At 50.0% G+C, this 17,457-nt stretch overlaps 1 protein-coding gene and 1 long non-coding RNA gene across 17 annotated transcripts in view; both read left to right on the forward strand.

The window, feature by feature from the left end:
• Positions 1 to 1,315, forward strand: part of LOC134735864 (uncharacterized) — a 30,659-nt gene extending 29,344 nt beyond the window's left edge. The window contains exon 3 of the long non-coding RNA XR_010119427.1: positions 270 to 1,315. This is a non-coding gene — a long non-coding RNA (uncharacterized lncRNA). The remainder of the gene's footprint in view (positions 1 to 269) is intronic.
• BCL2L1 (BCL2 like 1) overlaps positions 1 to 16,830 on the forward strand; it is a 62,013-nt gene extending 45,183 nt beyond the window's left edge. For all 16 annotated transcript variants that reach the window (XM_055266314.2, XM_055266313.2, XM_055266308.2 and 13 more), the window contains exon 3: positions 15,198 to 16,830. In XM_055266314.2, coding sequence (XP_055122289.1) covers positions 15,198 to 15,335 — 138 coding nt within the window. In that variant the 3' untranslated portion in view covers positions 15,336 to 16,830. The remainder of the gene's footprint in view (positions 1 to 15,197) is intronic.
• The last annotated feature ends 627 nt before the right edge of the window (positions 16,831 to 17,457 follow it).

Here is a 17,457-nt window from a genome sequence, read left to right on the forward strand (position 1 = left end):
CGCTGTCGCCCAGGCTGGAGTGCAGTGGCACGATCTCGGCTCACTGCAGGCTCTGCCCCCCGGGGTTCACGCCATTCTCCTGCCTCAGCCTCTGGAGTAGCTGGGACTACAGGCGTCCGCCACCTCGCCCGGCTAATTTTTTGTATTTTTAATAGAGACGGGGTTTCACTGTGTTAGCCAGGATGGTCTCGATCTCCTGACCTCATGATCCACCCGCCTCGGCCTCCCAAAGTGCTGGGATTACAGGCGTGAGCCACCGCGCCCGGCAGGTCAGCCTGTCTTACAAATAGGTCATGTCCCGTCTTAGAAAACTCATCTAATAGCTTCACCAAAGCTACCTGGCATCACTTTGTTTCCAAGATAAAGATCAGACAGAGGGAGGAACTCTCTCTGCAAGTACTGTCCTTGCAGAGCTGGCTTAGGGGAAAGTGGGTTCACCACTGAGTAGCCTCAGCACACTCTTCCCTTTCTCACCCCTCGAGGCACCCAGGAAACCAGGGGGGAATGCTACTTCCATGTACTTAAAGTCATCTCTGACTTCCAAGGCCTAAGAATAGCAGATTGTCAGTAAATATTGGGTAGGTGAACAATATTTTTTGTCAGTAAATATTGGGTAGGTAGTAAATATTGGGTGAAGGAAAGAAGGTCTTAGTAAAATCTCTTCATGTATCCTGTTGCACTGGTAAATTTAACATGCTGTGAAGTTGAATGCCCTCACTAGTAACCAGGGACCTCAAGCAAAGTCTCATCACCTCTCTGAATTTTAGTTTCCTCATTGGTAAAATGGGAACAGCACCTACTTGCAAGATTTTGAGAATTCAAACAGTAAATATTAGTTCAGCAAATACTAGCTGTTACTTTTTGTTTGTTTATAGCTACAAATAAGAGAGACACTATGAGAAGCACAAATGGAGCCATTCATTTTTTAGCTATAAAAAAACAGGCTGGGTGCAGTGGCTAATGCCTGTAATCCCAGCACTTTGGGAGGCTGAGGTAGGTGGATCACTTGAGGCCAGGAGTACGAGACCAGCCTGGCCAACATAGCAAAACCCCGTCTCCACTAAAAATACAAAAATTAGCCTACAAAAATACAAAAATTAGTGTGGTGGCACATGCCTATAATCCCAGCTACTCGGGAGGCTGAGGCACAAGAATCGCTTGAACCCAGGAGGCAGAGGTTGCAGTGAGCAGAGATCACACCACTGCACTCCAGCCTGGGCGACAGAGACAGAGTGAGACTTCGTCTCAAATAATAACAATAATAATAATAACAGCAGCCGCAGCAGCTAACATTTACAGAACACTTACCATGGACCATTTAACTCTGCTGCTAGGTCTGTGAAGTAGGTACAGCTGTTTTCGTTTTGCAGCTGGAACACCAGGCTTGGAGGGGGAAAGTGTCTTGCTCCAGGTCCTGCAGCCGGGTAGTCATAGATCTAGGGTTGGAAGCCACACTGTCTCACTCCAGGGTAAGGAGGCCTGAGGCCAGGCTCTGCTCTTTCCCTGTATGAAGCCTTGGAGGTGTCCGTCCCTTCACTTCCTCTGGGCCTCAGTTTCTTACCTGCTCAGGGTCGAACCACACATCTCTGTGATGCTCTGAAATTTCTGGTGGTCCACAAGCCACATCAAGTGGGACAGTGAGTTGCTTCCGGGCCTCCTGGTGGTGGTGCTCTGGGTATTGACTGTGAACAGCACACCTCTGGGTGCCCCCTCCCTCGACATCAGGCAAAGTACCCTAGCCCTCTTCTCACCATCTCAGGCATCTTACTGTTCTGCACCTTAAAGGGGTAATGGACTGGGGCAGAAATGAATAGGGTAGAAAACAAGAAGGAACCCACTCCCTTGTCTGGTGCAGATCAATGTTGGATGCTGTGGAGAAGAGTACGAGGCTGACAGTCAGTGGATGTGGGTTTTGTTTCCCAGTTCCATCACATTACAGAATAGAAGGATATGCAACCCCGTGGGTGCCTTCAGCCCTGAGTTTTTGGTTACATGGGGTGTGAGCATTCATCTGTACAGTGGGGAGGGAAGGGTGTTGCAGGGATTTGCTCCCTTCCCCAAATCCTCCAGAGCTGTTGCCTTCTGCTGTGGAATTCCAAACATTTCCGATCAGATAAAGGTGGCTGAAAATACTCGGGACTTGTCTGGACTAGTTGGAGGCAGTGCTGGGGTGAAGAGGTCAAGGCCACAGGAGCTAGAGCGTGGAAAGATCTAGCCTTGCCCAGGAGTCTGCCTGGTCATAGATGTGCCTATTGCTCTCTTCCCCTGGAATCCTGCAGGTTCAGAGCAATGCCCAGCGGGCTTTGAGGTGGAGAAGGATCAGACTCCTTTGTGGCAACAAGTTCTCCTACTTGCTTCTCAATTTACACACTAATTACTGAATCTTTTGGATACCCCTGAGAGAGAGAACCCTGGTAGTCACTCATTTGTCTGCATGAGTTACTTTCATTCTCCTTATGCTGCAGCCCTAGACGGAGCCCTTTGAGATGATTCCCACTTCATTTGACAGTTGGGGAAAGGCCCAGACTTTCCCAGAGTCTCAGACAGGGGAAAGGACTCACCTGCAAATCAGCGATGGAAATGGGAAACAAAACCCACTTCCACTGACTGTCAGCCCAGTACTCTGTTCCCCACAGCATCCAGCACTGATCTGCACCAGACAAGGGAGTCGCCATAGCTTTGGGCGGAGAGGAGGAAGGAGAAGCTGCTTTGGACTATGGAGCACTTGGGGTCAAAGACCTCAGAAAGAAGTCCTAGTCTTTGGAGTTTGTGCTACCCCATTCCTGCCTGTTGCCTCAGCACAGTGCAAAAGATGCCTTTTCTAGAGCTTCCTGTCCCCCTTCCTTATCCTGAGAGAAAGTGTCTGGAAAATACTGGACACCCTGCATAATCACCTGCTATATTGGGGCCTCTTTCTAGTTTTGCCAGGCAGTGAGGAAAGGGATGAAGAGAGTGGGAACTGGCCTTTCTTCTCTTCCCTCCTCTCTGTCCACCACTCAGCCATACTGTTCAGCACCTTCTCTGGACCTAGCACTGGGCAAGGCCTAGGGGACAGAGCCCATGGTCAGATGGGGGAGGAAGTGAGCAGCTAGGCTCCTTGAGAAAGTGACCTGTGGATTAAGACCTCAGAGATAAGTGGGACAGAGCTTGGCAGAAGCACCAGTGTGGGCAAAGGTCCTGAGTCTGAACAGAACATGGCATGTGAGGAATGAAGCAGCCTGGCCCTAGGTGAAGCTGAGAAAACCCTGCAGGCCCTTGTAGGCCATAGAGAAGGCTCCGAGACACAAGCTGAGCCATGGTCTACTAGTAAGAACAATAAACCAGACATTTACTCAAAGTTAACTATGTGCCATGCACAGTTCTAAGACCTTTACATGTATTAATTTGAATCCTCATGGTATTCTTTTGAAATAAGGACATTTTGGGCCAGGTGCAGTGGCTCACGCCTGTAATCTCAGCACTTTGGGGGGCCGAGGTGGGTGGATCATTTGAGGTCAGGAGTTTGAGACCAGCCTGACCAACATGGTGAAATCCAGTCTCTACTAAAACTACAAAAAAATTAGCCAGGCATGGTGGCGCATGCCTGTAGTCCCAACTACTTGGGAGGCTGAGGCAGAAGAATCACTTGGACATGGGAGGCAGAGGTTGCAGTGAGCCAAGATTATGCCACTGCACTCCAGCCTGGGAGACAGAGTGAGACTCTGTCTCAAAAAAAAAAAAAAAAATTAAATAAGGATTTTTTTTATCCCCATTTTACAGATGAGGTCAAAAGCAAAATATCTTAATCTAGTTTGCAAGACTTATTGGTTCTCTGCCTGCTCTGTGCTCTGGCAGCCCAACTTGGTAGAGAAGTAGAAATTAATTGCCTTCATCCAGATAGCACCTCCATTTCACAAATGAGGCAACTGAAACTTGGAGGAGAGCAGGAGAGCAGCAGAGGAGAGAGAGCAGAACTAAGACCAGCCAGTCAAGGGAGACAGAGGGAGACGAGCATCAGCTCCCTGACAGGGAAGAGTTTTCCAACGGAGCTGTCCAAAGATGAAATGTCCCACCCAGGAAGGAGGGAGCTCTCCATAAGTGCATAAGGAGAGAATGCCCTAGAGATGACTACCAACTCCCATGGGTGTGGACCATCAAGATGAAACAGACCCACTGTGGGACTTCAGCACTCCACCCTTCTGAACGCTGTCTGTGAAATGGGGGTGTTCGTGGTGAGCTTGAGTATTACATAGAAGGTTGGATGGGCATTCTGTAAGGTCCCTGGAGTCTCCGACTCTGTTCCAAGGGTATTGGTCTTTCTCACCCTGGACACTGGGAGAAGAATGGAGGGCTGTGGCCATCTATTTACGAAAGAATGGGAGTCACCAGGGTTGAAATGAGAGGAGGCATCGGAATCCCAGGGGATGAGCCCATATGAGCACATAGCAGCCACCCAGGAATGGTTAAATGTTTGGACTCTGGAGACAGACTGCCTGTATTCAAATCCCAACTCTACCACTTGTGGCCTCTATGACCTTGGGAGGGTGATTTGTCCTCTCTGCCTCTGTTTCCTTATCTGTAAGCTGGAGAGTAATAACAGCATGTACTCAGTGGGATCATTGTGAGGATTAAGCAAATTCTTACACACAAAGCACTTAGCACCATGCCTGGTACTTAGTAAACATCAGCTGTTTTATCACCATCAGTTCCAGGGAAGGAGGTTATGAGCCCCCAAATGAGCATCTCTGCCCCGAATAAATGCTTTTCTGAATTCTCTGTCTTTGCCCCCAAGCCCATCACCCTGGTTCTGAGCCAGAGAGATGGAGAGCCCACACTCGCACTGCTAGGCCTGATAGCTTTCTCGATTCCCCAGCGGAGGTGTTATCTCCTCCCGGCACAACCGCTTCCTTTTCTGAGAAATGCAAGTGCATCTGTCAGGCACAGCTTCTTAGAACTAATGGTGGGGGAGGAGGTGGAGGAGGAGAGGCTGGCAGCTGAACTGAACGGGTCAGAGTTGGAGGAAGATAAACATGAAGTTTGTTGTGAGGATACCACCAAATATTCCCTATAGCCCAGATGGCTTGAGCCCTCTATGACACCCCCTGATCTCACCACTACTGCTAGGGAGGTCAAGGCAGGAGAAACTGAGGCTCAGAAGCCAAAAGGCTTGCTGTGGCACCCACCCATAGCTGGGCCGGCTGGACTGAGGTGTTGACCCCAACACAGTCTCGCCACTCCTCTCTTTGCCCCTGCCTCCACTGAGCTGCTTCTCCAAGTTGCCCACCTCCAGGCCTATGTTTCCGTGGGGTAGAGGAGAAAGGCCATGTTCTTCTCACATCTCAGGAGCCAACAGCTCCCCTGGGAAAACCAGAGGAAGTGGATTCCAACCACAAACCTCACTTCTTCCGAGTCTCCGCCTGCAACTCCCTGCCAAGAGAGTGATAAGGCCTCTCCATTTGCCCTACCCCCTTCCTACCATCTCCCAGCGATCTTCTAGCAAGGCCATGTTTGTCTATTCACGCATTTATCAGCCTCTCCCTCAGGGAAACTGAGGCCAGGAGCAGAAGGTGACTCTGCAGGTGACTCACAGCCTGCCAATGCAGGGATGTGAGAAGGACAGGACAAGGTACAGTTCTGGTGTCCCTGGCACTTTTCCTGGCTGCTAGTAGCCCCTTCCTCTTCTCCACCTACCTCTTTCCTGAAATAACCAAGCAGGAAGGAAGCAGTGGGCCTGGGCCCTCCATAGTCACCCAAGAGGAAGGAAGGGTTCGTCTGGCATAGGCATGCTTGTTCCTCACTGAAGCCAGGACGGAAGGGTTTCACTTTCCCTCCTGGTCTTCGTCACATCCTTTTCCTGTGGCACCAGTTCCCCTCAGCTGGCAGGAGCCAGTGCTTATTAATTCAGCTGATGGCCTCAGGCTACTTTACCCTCCTTGACAGACCCAGGGCCATGGCCCTGGCCCAGAATATGGGGTTTGCTGCCAAACATACTGGGGCTTAAAAATGGCTTTTTTTTTTTTTTTTTTTTTTTGAGATGGAGTCTCATTCTGTCACCCTGGCTGGAGTGCAGTAGTGCAGTCACAGCTCACTGCAGTTTCAACCTCCCAGCCTCAAGCAATTCTCTCACTTCAGTCTCCTGAGTAGCTGGGACTATAGGTGCATGCCAACATGCTCAGCTAAATTTCTAAGATTTTTCTTATAGAGATGGGGGTCTCACCGTATTGCCCAGGCTGGTCTCGAACTCCTGAGCTCAACCAGTCTGCCCACCTTGTCCTCTCAAAGATGCTGGGATTACAGGTGTGAGCCATCACAGCTGGCTGCCACTTATCCACTTTAGCTAGGTCTCAGTATCTCTGAGCCTCAGGTTACCTGGACTTAGAATGAAGGCCTTCTTCAGCCACAGAAGTACATGGACCTGGCCCATGATTGTCCTTTAGAAATTGAGCAGAGTGCTGCATCAACGTTAGGAATAAAGGCACTGGAACCAGATTGCTGGTGTAGGCATCCCAGTTAGGTCACCAGCTCACTACATGGCCTTGAGCAATTCACAAATCATCTGTGGGCCACATGTCCATCAGCTATGTGGGTTAATGGTAGTACCCACTGACAGAGTGTAGAGACAACTAATGAACTAATGTACGAAAAAAACAAGAAGAGTACCTTACAGGGTATGTGCTCAGGAAGTGTGCGCTGCTGCTGCAGTCACTAAGGAAGTCAGGTTTTCTGTGGGTAGAGATAGCAGGGTCTAAGATGGCAAGATTGGACATCAGAATGAGTGTGAATGAAGTACTATCTTGGGTAGATTAAAAGAAAAAGAATGGTGTGAGGCCAGAACTCAGACAGATCCCACTCTTGCCACTTCCTAGATAGGGATCTTGGGTAAATTCTGGAGCCTCCATTTTCACATCTGTAAAATGGGGCTATTGATAAATGTTATGAGGATCAAATGAAAGCATTCATTTGTTCTTCTAAAATAGATTTATTTAGAATGGCATCTGCTATGTTCCAAGAATAGCCCCAGGTTCTAGAGATACAGGTGACAGAGCCACACACAGTCAAGTGGTGGAGACAGGACAAAAAATAATCTCTCAAGTGAATATGATGATTGTACATGTAATTGGGAAATATGTGCATAGAGTGCTTTAGCTCAGTGCCTAGCACAGGTGAAACACTGAAATGTTTGGTAATGGTCAGCTGTCATAATAATAGTTTTTTGTTTGTTTGTTTTTATCTTTTGTTTTTTTGAGACAGGGTCTCACTCTGTTGCCCAGGCTGGAGTACAGTGGCCCAAACACGATTCAGTGCAGCCCTGACCTCCCAGGCTCAAGAGATCCTCCTCAGCCTCCCGAGTAGCTGAGACCATAGATGCATACCACCACACCAGCTAATTTTTTTCTTTTTTTTTAAATTTTTTTGTAGAGACAGGGTCCTCCTGTGTTGCCCAGGGTGGTCTCAGACTTCTGGGCTCAAGCAATCCTCCTGCCTCAGCTCCTAAAGTATTTTATTACTGTTAACAAGTAAGGGCTGGGTACGGTGGCTCATGTCTTTAATCCTAGCACTTTGGGAGGCCAAGGAAGGTGGATCACCTGAGGTCAGGAGTTCCAGACCAGCCTGGCCAACATAGTGGAACCCCACCTCTACTAAAAATACAAAAAATTAGCCAGGTGTGGTGGCGGGCACCTGTAATCCCAGGCGACTTGGGAGACTAAGGCAGAAGAATTGCTTGAACCTGGGAGGCAGAGGTTGCAGTGAGCCAAGATCATGCCACTGCACTCCAGCCTGGGCAACAGAGCGAGAGGCTGTCTCAAAAAAAAAAAAAAAAAAAAAAAAACAAGGACACCATGGACCAGAGAGGTGAAGTAACCTGCTCAAAGTCACACTACTTGGAAGAAGTGGGAAGGGCGGGCACAGTTGCTCATGCCCATAATCCCAATACTTTGGAAGACCAAGGTAGGAGGATGAGGCCAGGAATTTGAAACCACCCTGGGCAATGTAGTGAGATTCTCCAAAATTTTACAAGAAAAAAAAAAGAAGGAAATGTGGGCAGTGAAGCCAGGATGGAACTAAAAGATCAGATTCAAGTAGGGACTATACTTCAGCCTCTGGCTGGTCCCCTGGCACTTGGGCGCCTTTCCTCAGGGCATCATGCCAACCTTTTCACCTGACTTCTACAGGGTCACAGGTACCTACAAGGTGACCTGCATCATTCAGTTGGCTGCCTCTGGGCAGAGATCTAGCTGAAGTCAGTCTGTGCCTGTCTGAGTAGGTCCTGGGCCAGACTTGGTCCCTGCCTGCACTGAGCCCCCAGACTGTTGGGGGAAACCAGGCACACAGAGGCCATCAACCCAGGAACACCCCTCCTCTCCCTCTCACCTCAGGGCCTTTGCACTTATTACCTCTGCTAAAACAGGCTTTTTTTTTTTTTTTTTTTTTTTTTTTTGAGACGAAGTTTTGCTCTTGTTGCCCAGACTGGAGTACAATAGTGTAATGTTGGCTCACTGCAACCTCCATCTCCTGGGTTCAAGCAGTCCTCCTGCCTCAGCCTCCCAGGTAGCTGGGATTACAGACGCCTGCCACCACACCCAGCTAATTTTGTATTTTTAGTAGAGACAGGGTTTCACCATGTTGGTCAGGCTGGTCTTGAACTCCTGACCTCAGGTGATCTGCCTGTCTTGGCCTCCCAAAGTGCTGGGATTACAGGTATGAGTCACTGTGCCCGGCTCCCCCAGATATTCTCTATCACCTCCGCAGGACTTAAAACCGTATCATCTCTAAAATTATCTTTTTTTTTCTTGTTATCCTCTCTGCTTCCCAGTAAGACAGGGTTTCTCAACCTTTTTTTTTTTATCATCCACCCGTGCAAGGAGTCTTTTTCAGATTTTTTTGTCCTAATTGCCCTCCCATGAAATTTGAATACCTCAGCTATACTATACTATATATACCATATATATACACACTATATATAGTATATATAGTACTATATACTCTATATATACTATATATTATATAGTACTATATACTCTATATATACCATATATTATATAGTACTATATACTCTATATATACCATATATTATATAGTACTATATACTCTATATATACCATATATTATATAGCACTATATACTCTATATATACTATATATCTATATATAGTATATATATACCATATATACCTCAGCTATACTATGCTATATATACCATATACTATACTATATATACTATATATCTCTTTATGTGCTGTGGCCCTGTGGAGAGCCACAAATCACTGTAATGTCTAAGAATGCTTCACTTCACGCCATTGGAGGTGATCTTACTACCATTGAGAATGGACTAGAACATAAGTTCCATGGAAGCCTTGCTCACACGGCTGAGTCTCCATTGCCAACCTCAGTGCATACCCCTGGTATAAACAGAAGTCCAAGGACTCTGGGAGCAGAAAAGAGACATTCATCCCAGAGGTTGGGGAGGGATAAGCAGCGAAGAGGGGACTCCAAAATGGAGTCTTATAGGCTTAGTAGGGGTTGGTTAACTGAGGAAGATATGGAGTGACCAGTTAAAGGACAGTGTTGGCAAAGGCACCAGGGCCTGAAGCACTCAGGAGTATGTAGTGTGGGGCCATTCCAAGTGGGTGGCCAGGACTGTTGAAGCCTCTTGAAGTATTGGAAGAAGGACCTTGAAAGTGGTACTAGCCTGGGCGTCTCCTAGGGGCCAAGTCAGGAGACCCAGTTTTCTAGTGTAGGCTCTACTACAAACCAGCAGTGGAAACGTAGAAAGGGCAGGTGGGTTGGCCTTGCTGACTTCGTGGGCCTACCTGCCTGGGAATCCATGACTCTCCTGTGGAGGTCATTAGCCATTGCCTGTCCCCAGTGGCCCTACAAACCCCCACATGGAAGTCAGCTACAAAGAAACTTTCCCCACTTTCCTCTAACTCAAGCAAAGGATGCAGACAGGCCCTTGGGCCTGGGTCTCCTAGAAACCTTTGTGACATCAGAGACCTTCCTGCAACCCACTCTTAAACCTCATCCCCTGCCTACCATGCCAGCCTGGCTAAAACCAGTGGGAGCCACCCAAGGTGCAGTAGGGGCTTATCTCTGCTTTTCCAGACCAGGGCTGCTCTGCAATCCTGTTTATTTATCCAGAGCAGCCGCCCGCTGAGAAAATGGCTCTGTTTATTTCCAAGTGTGTCGTGTGAACCATGGGCTAAATATACCCACGCCACCGCCTCTCCAGCACCCGCCCTGGAACAGCACGCCCCATTTTGCTCATGCTCTCTCTGCAAAAGCAATCCTTAGAATCCACACCCCTTGGAAATACTACTCCCCTTCCCCAGGAGAAGAAGCTGAAATGGAAATGAAGGTTGTCATGACCAGGAACACACGAGTGGAAGCTGGGGCAGGTGAAATGAGAATGTTTCTGTGGCACTGAAATGAGAATGTTCCCTCCACCCAGGAATGACTGTTCCTGGACAGTGAATGCTTTGTGCCCTTGTGGGGACAGTGCCTGTTTACTCCAACCCAGCCCCAGAGCTGAAAATTTCCTGTGGCTGCCAGCTGTCTACCTCAGGAAAGTTCCCATCAAGGGAGCCAGGCCTCTCCCATTTTGGCTGCAACCCCAGTGTCCCTGGTTTCTTGAGAGACATTTGGCCTCTTGGGATAACCAGGGCCTTCCCCATGCTCTTCATAGTCTGAAACTCTCCCCCACCACAGATAAGCCTATTTTGTGACTCCACCTGGATGTACTTGGGAGCAACAAAATCAAACCTCCTGTAAGAATATTTTTGTCTGCCAAGACCCGCAGAGGCTGGCTAGGATGGAGCGGGAGACAGGGAAGCATAGCCACAGCCCTAGTGCCCTCCTCTCCCCAGATCCTCCACCTCAACCCTGCTCCCACATTCCTTCTGGAAATCCTTTCAGCACTACTGACAGGACAGGTCCCTCCAGCCTCCAACTTCAGGGAAGTATCCTGACATAGCAGCCCTCCCTTTGAAGCTAGGCAGTCTTGCAGTTTGATCCCGACTCTGCTGTTTGCTGAGTGTTCCCTGCTTTAAACCTCAGGCATCTTATTTGTGAAATGTGGCTCAAATCTACATCTCAGGATTCTGATGAAGGTGAAGTGGGATACCAATGCCTGACATGTGGTAGACATGTAATACATTTGTTAATTCACGTATTCTCATGTATTTACTGAGCACCAGTTATGTGCAAGACACTGTTCTGAGCACTGTGGGTGTATAGGAACAAGACAGGACCTCTGCCCTCATCAAGACACATCTAGTATAGGCCGAGGGCAGTGGCTCATGCCTATAATCCCAGCACTTTGGGGCTGAGGCAGGCAGATCACTTGAGGGCAGGAGTTTGAGACCAGCCTGGTTAACATGGTGAAACCCCATCTCTACTAAAAATACAAAAATTAGCTAGGCGTGGTGGTGGGCGCTACTTGGGGGGCTGAGGAAGGAGAATGGCTTGAACCCAGGAGGCGGAGGTTGCAGTGAGCCAAGATTGCACCACTGCACTCCAGCCTAGGCGACAGAGCAAGTCTTTGTCTAAAAAAAAGACACATCTAGTATGGAAGATACATCACAACAAAAACAAAGTACAGAATCTAGTTATGAGAAGTACGGCTTAAGGGGGGGAAAATGTGGTGAGGTGGTGAGGCCGGGCATGGTGGCTCGCGCCTATAATCTCAGCACTTGGGAGGCTGAGGCAGAAGGATCCCTTGAGCCTAGGAGTTTGAGACCAGCCTAAGCAACAAAGTGAGACTCTGTCTCTACAAAAAATTTAGAAATATTAGCCAGGCATGGTGGTGTGTGCCTGTAGTGGCAGCTACTCAGGAGGCTGAGGCAGGAGGATCACTTGAGCCCAGGAGGTCAAGGCTGCAGTGAGCCATGATTGCACCACTACAGTCTAACCTGGGTAACAGAGCAAGACCCTGTCACAAAAATTTAAAAATAAAAAAATAAAGCACTGAGAAGAAAAGCTGGCATGGTGGTCATTCTGTGTAGTGTGGTTCCTGTAATCAGGAGGCTGAGGCAGGAAGATTGCTTGAGTCCAGGAGTTCAAAGTCAGTCTGGGCACATCTTTTAAAAACAAGAAAAAAGGCCGGGCGCGGTGGCTCACGCTTGTAATCCCAGCACTTTGGGAGGCCGAGGCGGGCAGATCACGAGGTCAGGAGATCGAGACCACGGTGAAACCCCGTCTCTACTAAAAAAAAAATACAAAAAAAAATTAGCCGGGCGTGGTGGCGGGCGCCTGTAGTCCCAGCTACTCGGAGAGGAGAGGCTGAAGCAGGAGAATGGCGTGAACCCGGGAGGCAGAGCTTGCAGTGAGCCGAGATTGCGCCACTGCACTCCAGCCTGGGCAACAGAGCGAGACTCTGTCTAAAAAAAAAAAAAAAAACAAGAAAAAAAAAATGACCGGGCATGGTGGCTCATGCCTGTAATCCCAGCACTTTGGGAGGCTGAGGCGAGCAGGTCACCTGAGGTCAGGAGTTTGAAACCAGCCTGACCAACGTGGAGAAACCCCATCTCTACTAAAAATACAAAATTAGCCAGGCATGGTGGCACGCGCCTGTAATCCCAGCTACTCAGGAGCTGAGGCAGGAGAATCACCTGAACCTGGGAGGCGGAGGTTGCAGTGAGCTGAGATCGCGCCATTGCACTCCAGCCTGGGCAACAAGGGTGAAACTCTGTCTCAAAAAAAAAAAAAAAAAGGCCAGATATGGTGGCTTATACCTATAATCCCAGCACTTTGGGAGGCCGCAGATGGATCACTTGAGGTCAGGAGTTCGAGACCAGCCTGGCCAATATGGCAAAACCCTATCTCTACTAAAAATACAAAAATTAGCTGGGCATGGTAGCACGTGCCTGTAATCCCAGCTACTTAGGAGAATCACTTGTACCCAGGAAGCAAAGGTTGCTGTGAGCCCAGATTGTTCCATTGCACTCCAGCCTGGGGGACAGAATAAAACTGTGTCTCAAAAAAAAAAAAAAAAACTGAGAAGAAAAATCAAGGAAGGTAAGGGGGTAAGGGGACAGGCAGAGAGAGAGATGGGGGTGGTGTACTGTTTTAGACAAGGCAGTCAGGAAGGCCTCCCCTAGGAGGTGACATTTGAGGGGAGTCATGGTTGTGAAATGAGGGAGTGAGACAGTTGATGACCTGGGGTCGGGTGCTCCAGGCAAGCACGAACAGCAGACTCCTGCGGCAGGAGACATTGGAGGAACAGCAAGGAGGCCAGTGGGACTGGAGTGAAGTGTGCAGGGGACAGGGGTGGGGAGGAGGCCAGAAAGTGTTGGAGCCAGATCCCACTAGACCTTGCTGGCCAGGGTAAGGAGTGGGGACTTTATTTCAGGTGTGATGGAAGCCCTGGAAAGTTGAGAACTTGGAGTGACTGAATGGAGTGTGCTTCTGCAAGGGCTGAGATTCATGGGTCACTGCTCTCTACTGGCTTAATGTTGAGGATTCTTTCAGTCAAGTTAGCAGCTCAGTGCACATGGCATTTTGCTAGGTACCAGGGATATAAAAATAAATGATGCTGGCCTTCTAAGCGCAGGAGAAAGCTGCTGGAGGGCTTCAAGTGTTTTTAGAAATCTCTGTGTGGAGCATGGACTGAGGGGGTTGTCAAGACTGAAAGTGGGCCAAGGCAGAGGTCACAAGTGAGCAAACTGGTAGATGAGACCTGAGGCCAACTGGAGATGGCATGCCTGTCTTGAGGGAGCAGCCACTCGGCCATTCGGGACTGGCTGGAAATGTAGGCCCAGTGTGGCAGAGGTCTTGGTAGAGAGGCAAGAACCAGCCAGTAACTCATTCATTTTACACACACACACGATACTTTTTTTTTTTTTTTTTTCGAGACGGAGTCTCTGTCACCCAGACTGGAGTGCCATGGTGCGATTTCTGCTCACTGCAACCTCCGCCTCCCGGGTTCAAAGAATTCTTGTGCCTCAGCCTCCTGAGTAACTGGGATTACAGGCGCATGCCACCACACCCAGCTAATTTTTGTATTTTTAGTAGAGACAGGGTTTCACCATGTTGGCCAGGCTGGTCTCGAACTCCTGACCTCAGGCGATCCACCCATCTCAGCCTCCCAAAGTGCTGGGATTATAGGCATGAGCCACCGCACCCAGCCTGGAACTTACTTCTTTCTTACATATTTCTAGGTGCCAGACACCAGTTTTGGATTCTGGCTCCACCACTGACACAGCCGGGTAACCTTGATCTAGTCCCTGGAGCCTCAGAGGCACACGCTTCTTGGCCTGTAAATGGGGAGAGACAGCCTGCATTGCAGAATTGTTGGGAGGATTAAAGGACAAATTGGGTACTACGCTTACTCATAAAAGTATGTTCTAAGCATCCCTCTCCCTGCCCCACAGGCTGCTGCACCCTGGGCTGGGTAATTTAGCCCACAGCTCCTCCTTCCCCCTATCATGTGCTTCCCTTCTGACTTAGATTCAGGGCAGAGGGCTATTGATCACAACCTCCTGGGCCCAGATTCACATCCCCCTGCAGTGGAGGACAACCAGGACAAGGCCTCACAGACCCCATGATGGAGGCCTGTCAGTTCTGCATCATTGTTACCCTCTCTCCTCTGCCCTGCTCTTCTTGTCACCAAACTGCCCACCAGAGGCTCCCTCCAGAGGGAGGAGCCTCTGGCTGAAGTCCCAGGACCCATTCTACCCCTGAATTGGCTGCAAATGACCCTGGGGATTTAGCCCCGGGCTTGGTTGTCCCTCCCTCTGGTGCAGCAGTAGAAAGTCTGAGGCCTAGTGGCTCCACACTCCATACTACCCTCAGACTCAACTCTAGGCTCCTCGCGGCTTCCAGGCCACACATGGTCTGGCTCTTGCTCACCCCTGAACCATCGTCTCCCCCATGCCCTCCTCTCCTGCACTCTGCTCCAGCCACCTGGCTTCCATCAGTTCCCTGACCCTGCCTGTCTCGTTCCCACCTTGGATTCTGGAGTAAGTGCTACTTCCTGACTGACCTCAGACAGGGCACTTTCCTCCTCTCTACCTGTTTTTTCAGCAGTAACATGGTTTGATTATCACCAACGGAGGGTCAAGAAAGAGGACCACCCTTAGCCCTTTACCTGGCCCAGAGTGGGCACGGATGGCTACAGTTTTTCACATCACCAAGGCCATAGCATGCAGATGGCCCCTTTCCCCACCCACCTACATTACTCTCTGAGGACTCAAACTGCACCTTCCTTCTCTCTCCCTGCAGGATACTTTTGTGGAACTCTATGGGAACAATGCAGCAGCCGAGAGCCGAAAGGGCCAGGAACGCTTCAACCGCTGGTTCCTGACGGGCATGACTGTGGCCGGCGTGGTTCTGCTGGGCTCACTCTTCAGTCGGAAATGACCAGACACTGACCATCCACTCTACCCTCCCATCCCCTTCCCTGCCCCACCACATCCTCCGTCCAGCCGCCATTGCCACCAGGAGAACCACTACATGCAGCCCATGCCCACCTACCCGCCACAGGGTTGGGCCCAGATCTGGTCCCCTGCAGTTAGTTTTCTAGAATTTATCACACTTCTGTGAGACCCCCACACCTCAGTTCCCTTGGCCTCAGAATTCACAAAATTTCCACAAAATCTGTCCAAAGGAGGCTGGCAGGTATGGAAGGGTTTGTGGCTGGGGGCAGGAGGGCCCTACCTGACTGGTGCAACCCTTACCCCTTAGCCTCCCTGAAAATGTTTTTCTGCCAGGGAGCTTGAAAGTTTTCAGAACCTCTTCCCCAGAAAGGAGACTAGATTGCCTTTGTTTTGATGTTTGTGGCCTCAGAATTGCTCATTTTCCCCCCACTCTCCCCACACTAACTTGGGTTCCCTTTCCTTCCATCCCTACCCCCTAAGAGCCATTTAGGGGCCACTTTTGACTAGGGATTCAGGCTGCTTGGGATAAAGATACAAGGACCAGGACTCCCTCCTCACCTCTGGACTGGCTAGAGTCCTCACTCCCAGTCCAAATGTCCTCCAGAAGCCTCTGGCTAGAGGCCAGCCCCACCCAGGAGGGAGGGGGCTATAGCTGCAGGAAGCACCCCATGCCAAAGCTAGGGTGGCCCTTGCAGTTCAGCACCACCCTAGTCCCTTCCCCTCCTTGGCTCCCATGCCCATACTGAGGGACCAACTGGGCCCAAGACAGATGCCCCAGAGCTGTTTATGGCCTCAGCTGCCTCACTTCCTACAAGAGTAGCTTGTGGCATCTCTGCCTTGGGCTGCTCCTCATGGCGGGTTCAGGGGACTCAGCCCTGAGGTGAAAGGGAGCTATCAGGAACAGCTATGGGAGCCCCAGGGTCTTCCCTACCTCAGGCAGGAAGGGCAGGAAGGAGAGCCTGCTGCATGGGGTGGGGTAGGGCTGACTAGAAGGGCCAGTCCTGCCTGGCCAGGCAGATCTGTGCCCCACACCTGTCCAGCCTGGGCAGCTAGGCTGCCAAGGTCAGAGTGGCTTGGCCAGGAGCTCTTCAGGCCTCCCTCTCTTTTCTGCTCCACCCTTGGCCTGTCTCATCCCCAGGGGTCCCAGCCACCCCGGGCTCTCTGCTGTACATATTTGAGACTAGTTTTTATTCCTTGTGAAGATGATATACTATTTTTGTTAAGCGTGTCTGTATTTATGTGTGAGGAGCTGCTGGCTTGCAGTGCGCGTGCACGTGGAGAGCTGGTGCCCGGAGATTGGACGGCCTGATGCTCCCTCCTCTGCCCTGGTCCAGGAAGCCGGCCGAGGGTCCTGGCTCCTGAGGGTCACCTGCCCCCTCCCCCAACCCCCACCCCACACTTGTTCCAGCTCTTTGAAATAGTCTGTGTGAAGGTGAAAGTGCAGTTCAGTAATAAACTGTGTTTACTCAGTGAACAAAGAGCCTGGGCTCTTGTGTACTCCGGGATGGGGAAAGGAGGGGCCGCTGGAGAGCTGGGTACTGGTCCTGGCTCTGCCGCCCTCAGGGGAGGGCCTTGGACAAGTCCTTCCTTCCTTCTGGGCCTGAATTTATCCACCTGTACGGTGACAGGGTTTTACTGAGTACATGCTGTGTGCTGGGCACTGGGGCTGCATGTGAATGGGACAGACACAGTCTCTGCCCTCAGGAGCTGACATTCTAGTGGGAGACACAGCCACTTGGCAAGTGTTTACTGAGCTCTGCTCTACACAGCCATAGTCCTGGGCACTGGGGACTTCTTCAAACAAAACCTTTGCCTTTACATAGCATTCATTCTAGTGGAGGAGACAGACACAAGCATGGCTCTAGCTGCTGTAGGGTGTGGGGGAAAGGTGTGATGCCTTTCCTCACCCATCAGAAGGTTCTATAACTGACATTCCTATAACAAAAGAAAAACAAAGTGGCAGTTCACACCCTGTAATCTCAATACTTTGCGGGTGGAGGATGGGTTGCTTAAGGTCAGGAGTTCAAGATCAGCCTGGGCAACAAAATGAGACCCTGTCTCTACAAAAAAATTTTTAAATTAGCCAACCCAGCAAGGCCAGTCCA

Source organism: Symphalangus syndactylus, chromosome 24, assembly GCF_028878055.3.
Source record: "Symphalangus syndactylus isolate Jambi chromosome 24, NHGRI_mSymSyn1-v2.1_pri, whole genome shotgun sequence".
Lineage (NCBI taxonomy): Eukaryota > Metazoa > Chordata > Mammalia > Primates > Hylobatidae > Symphalangus > Symphalangus syndactylus.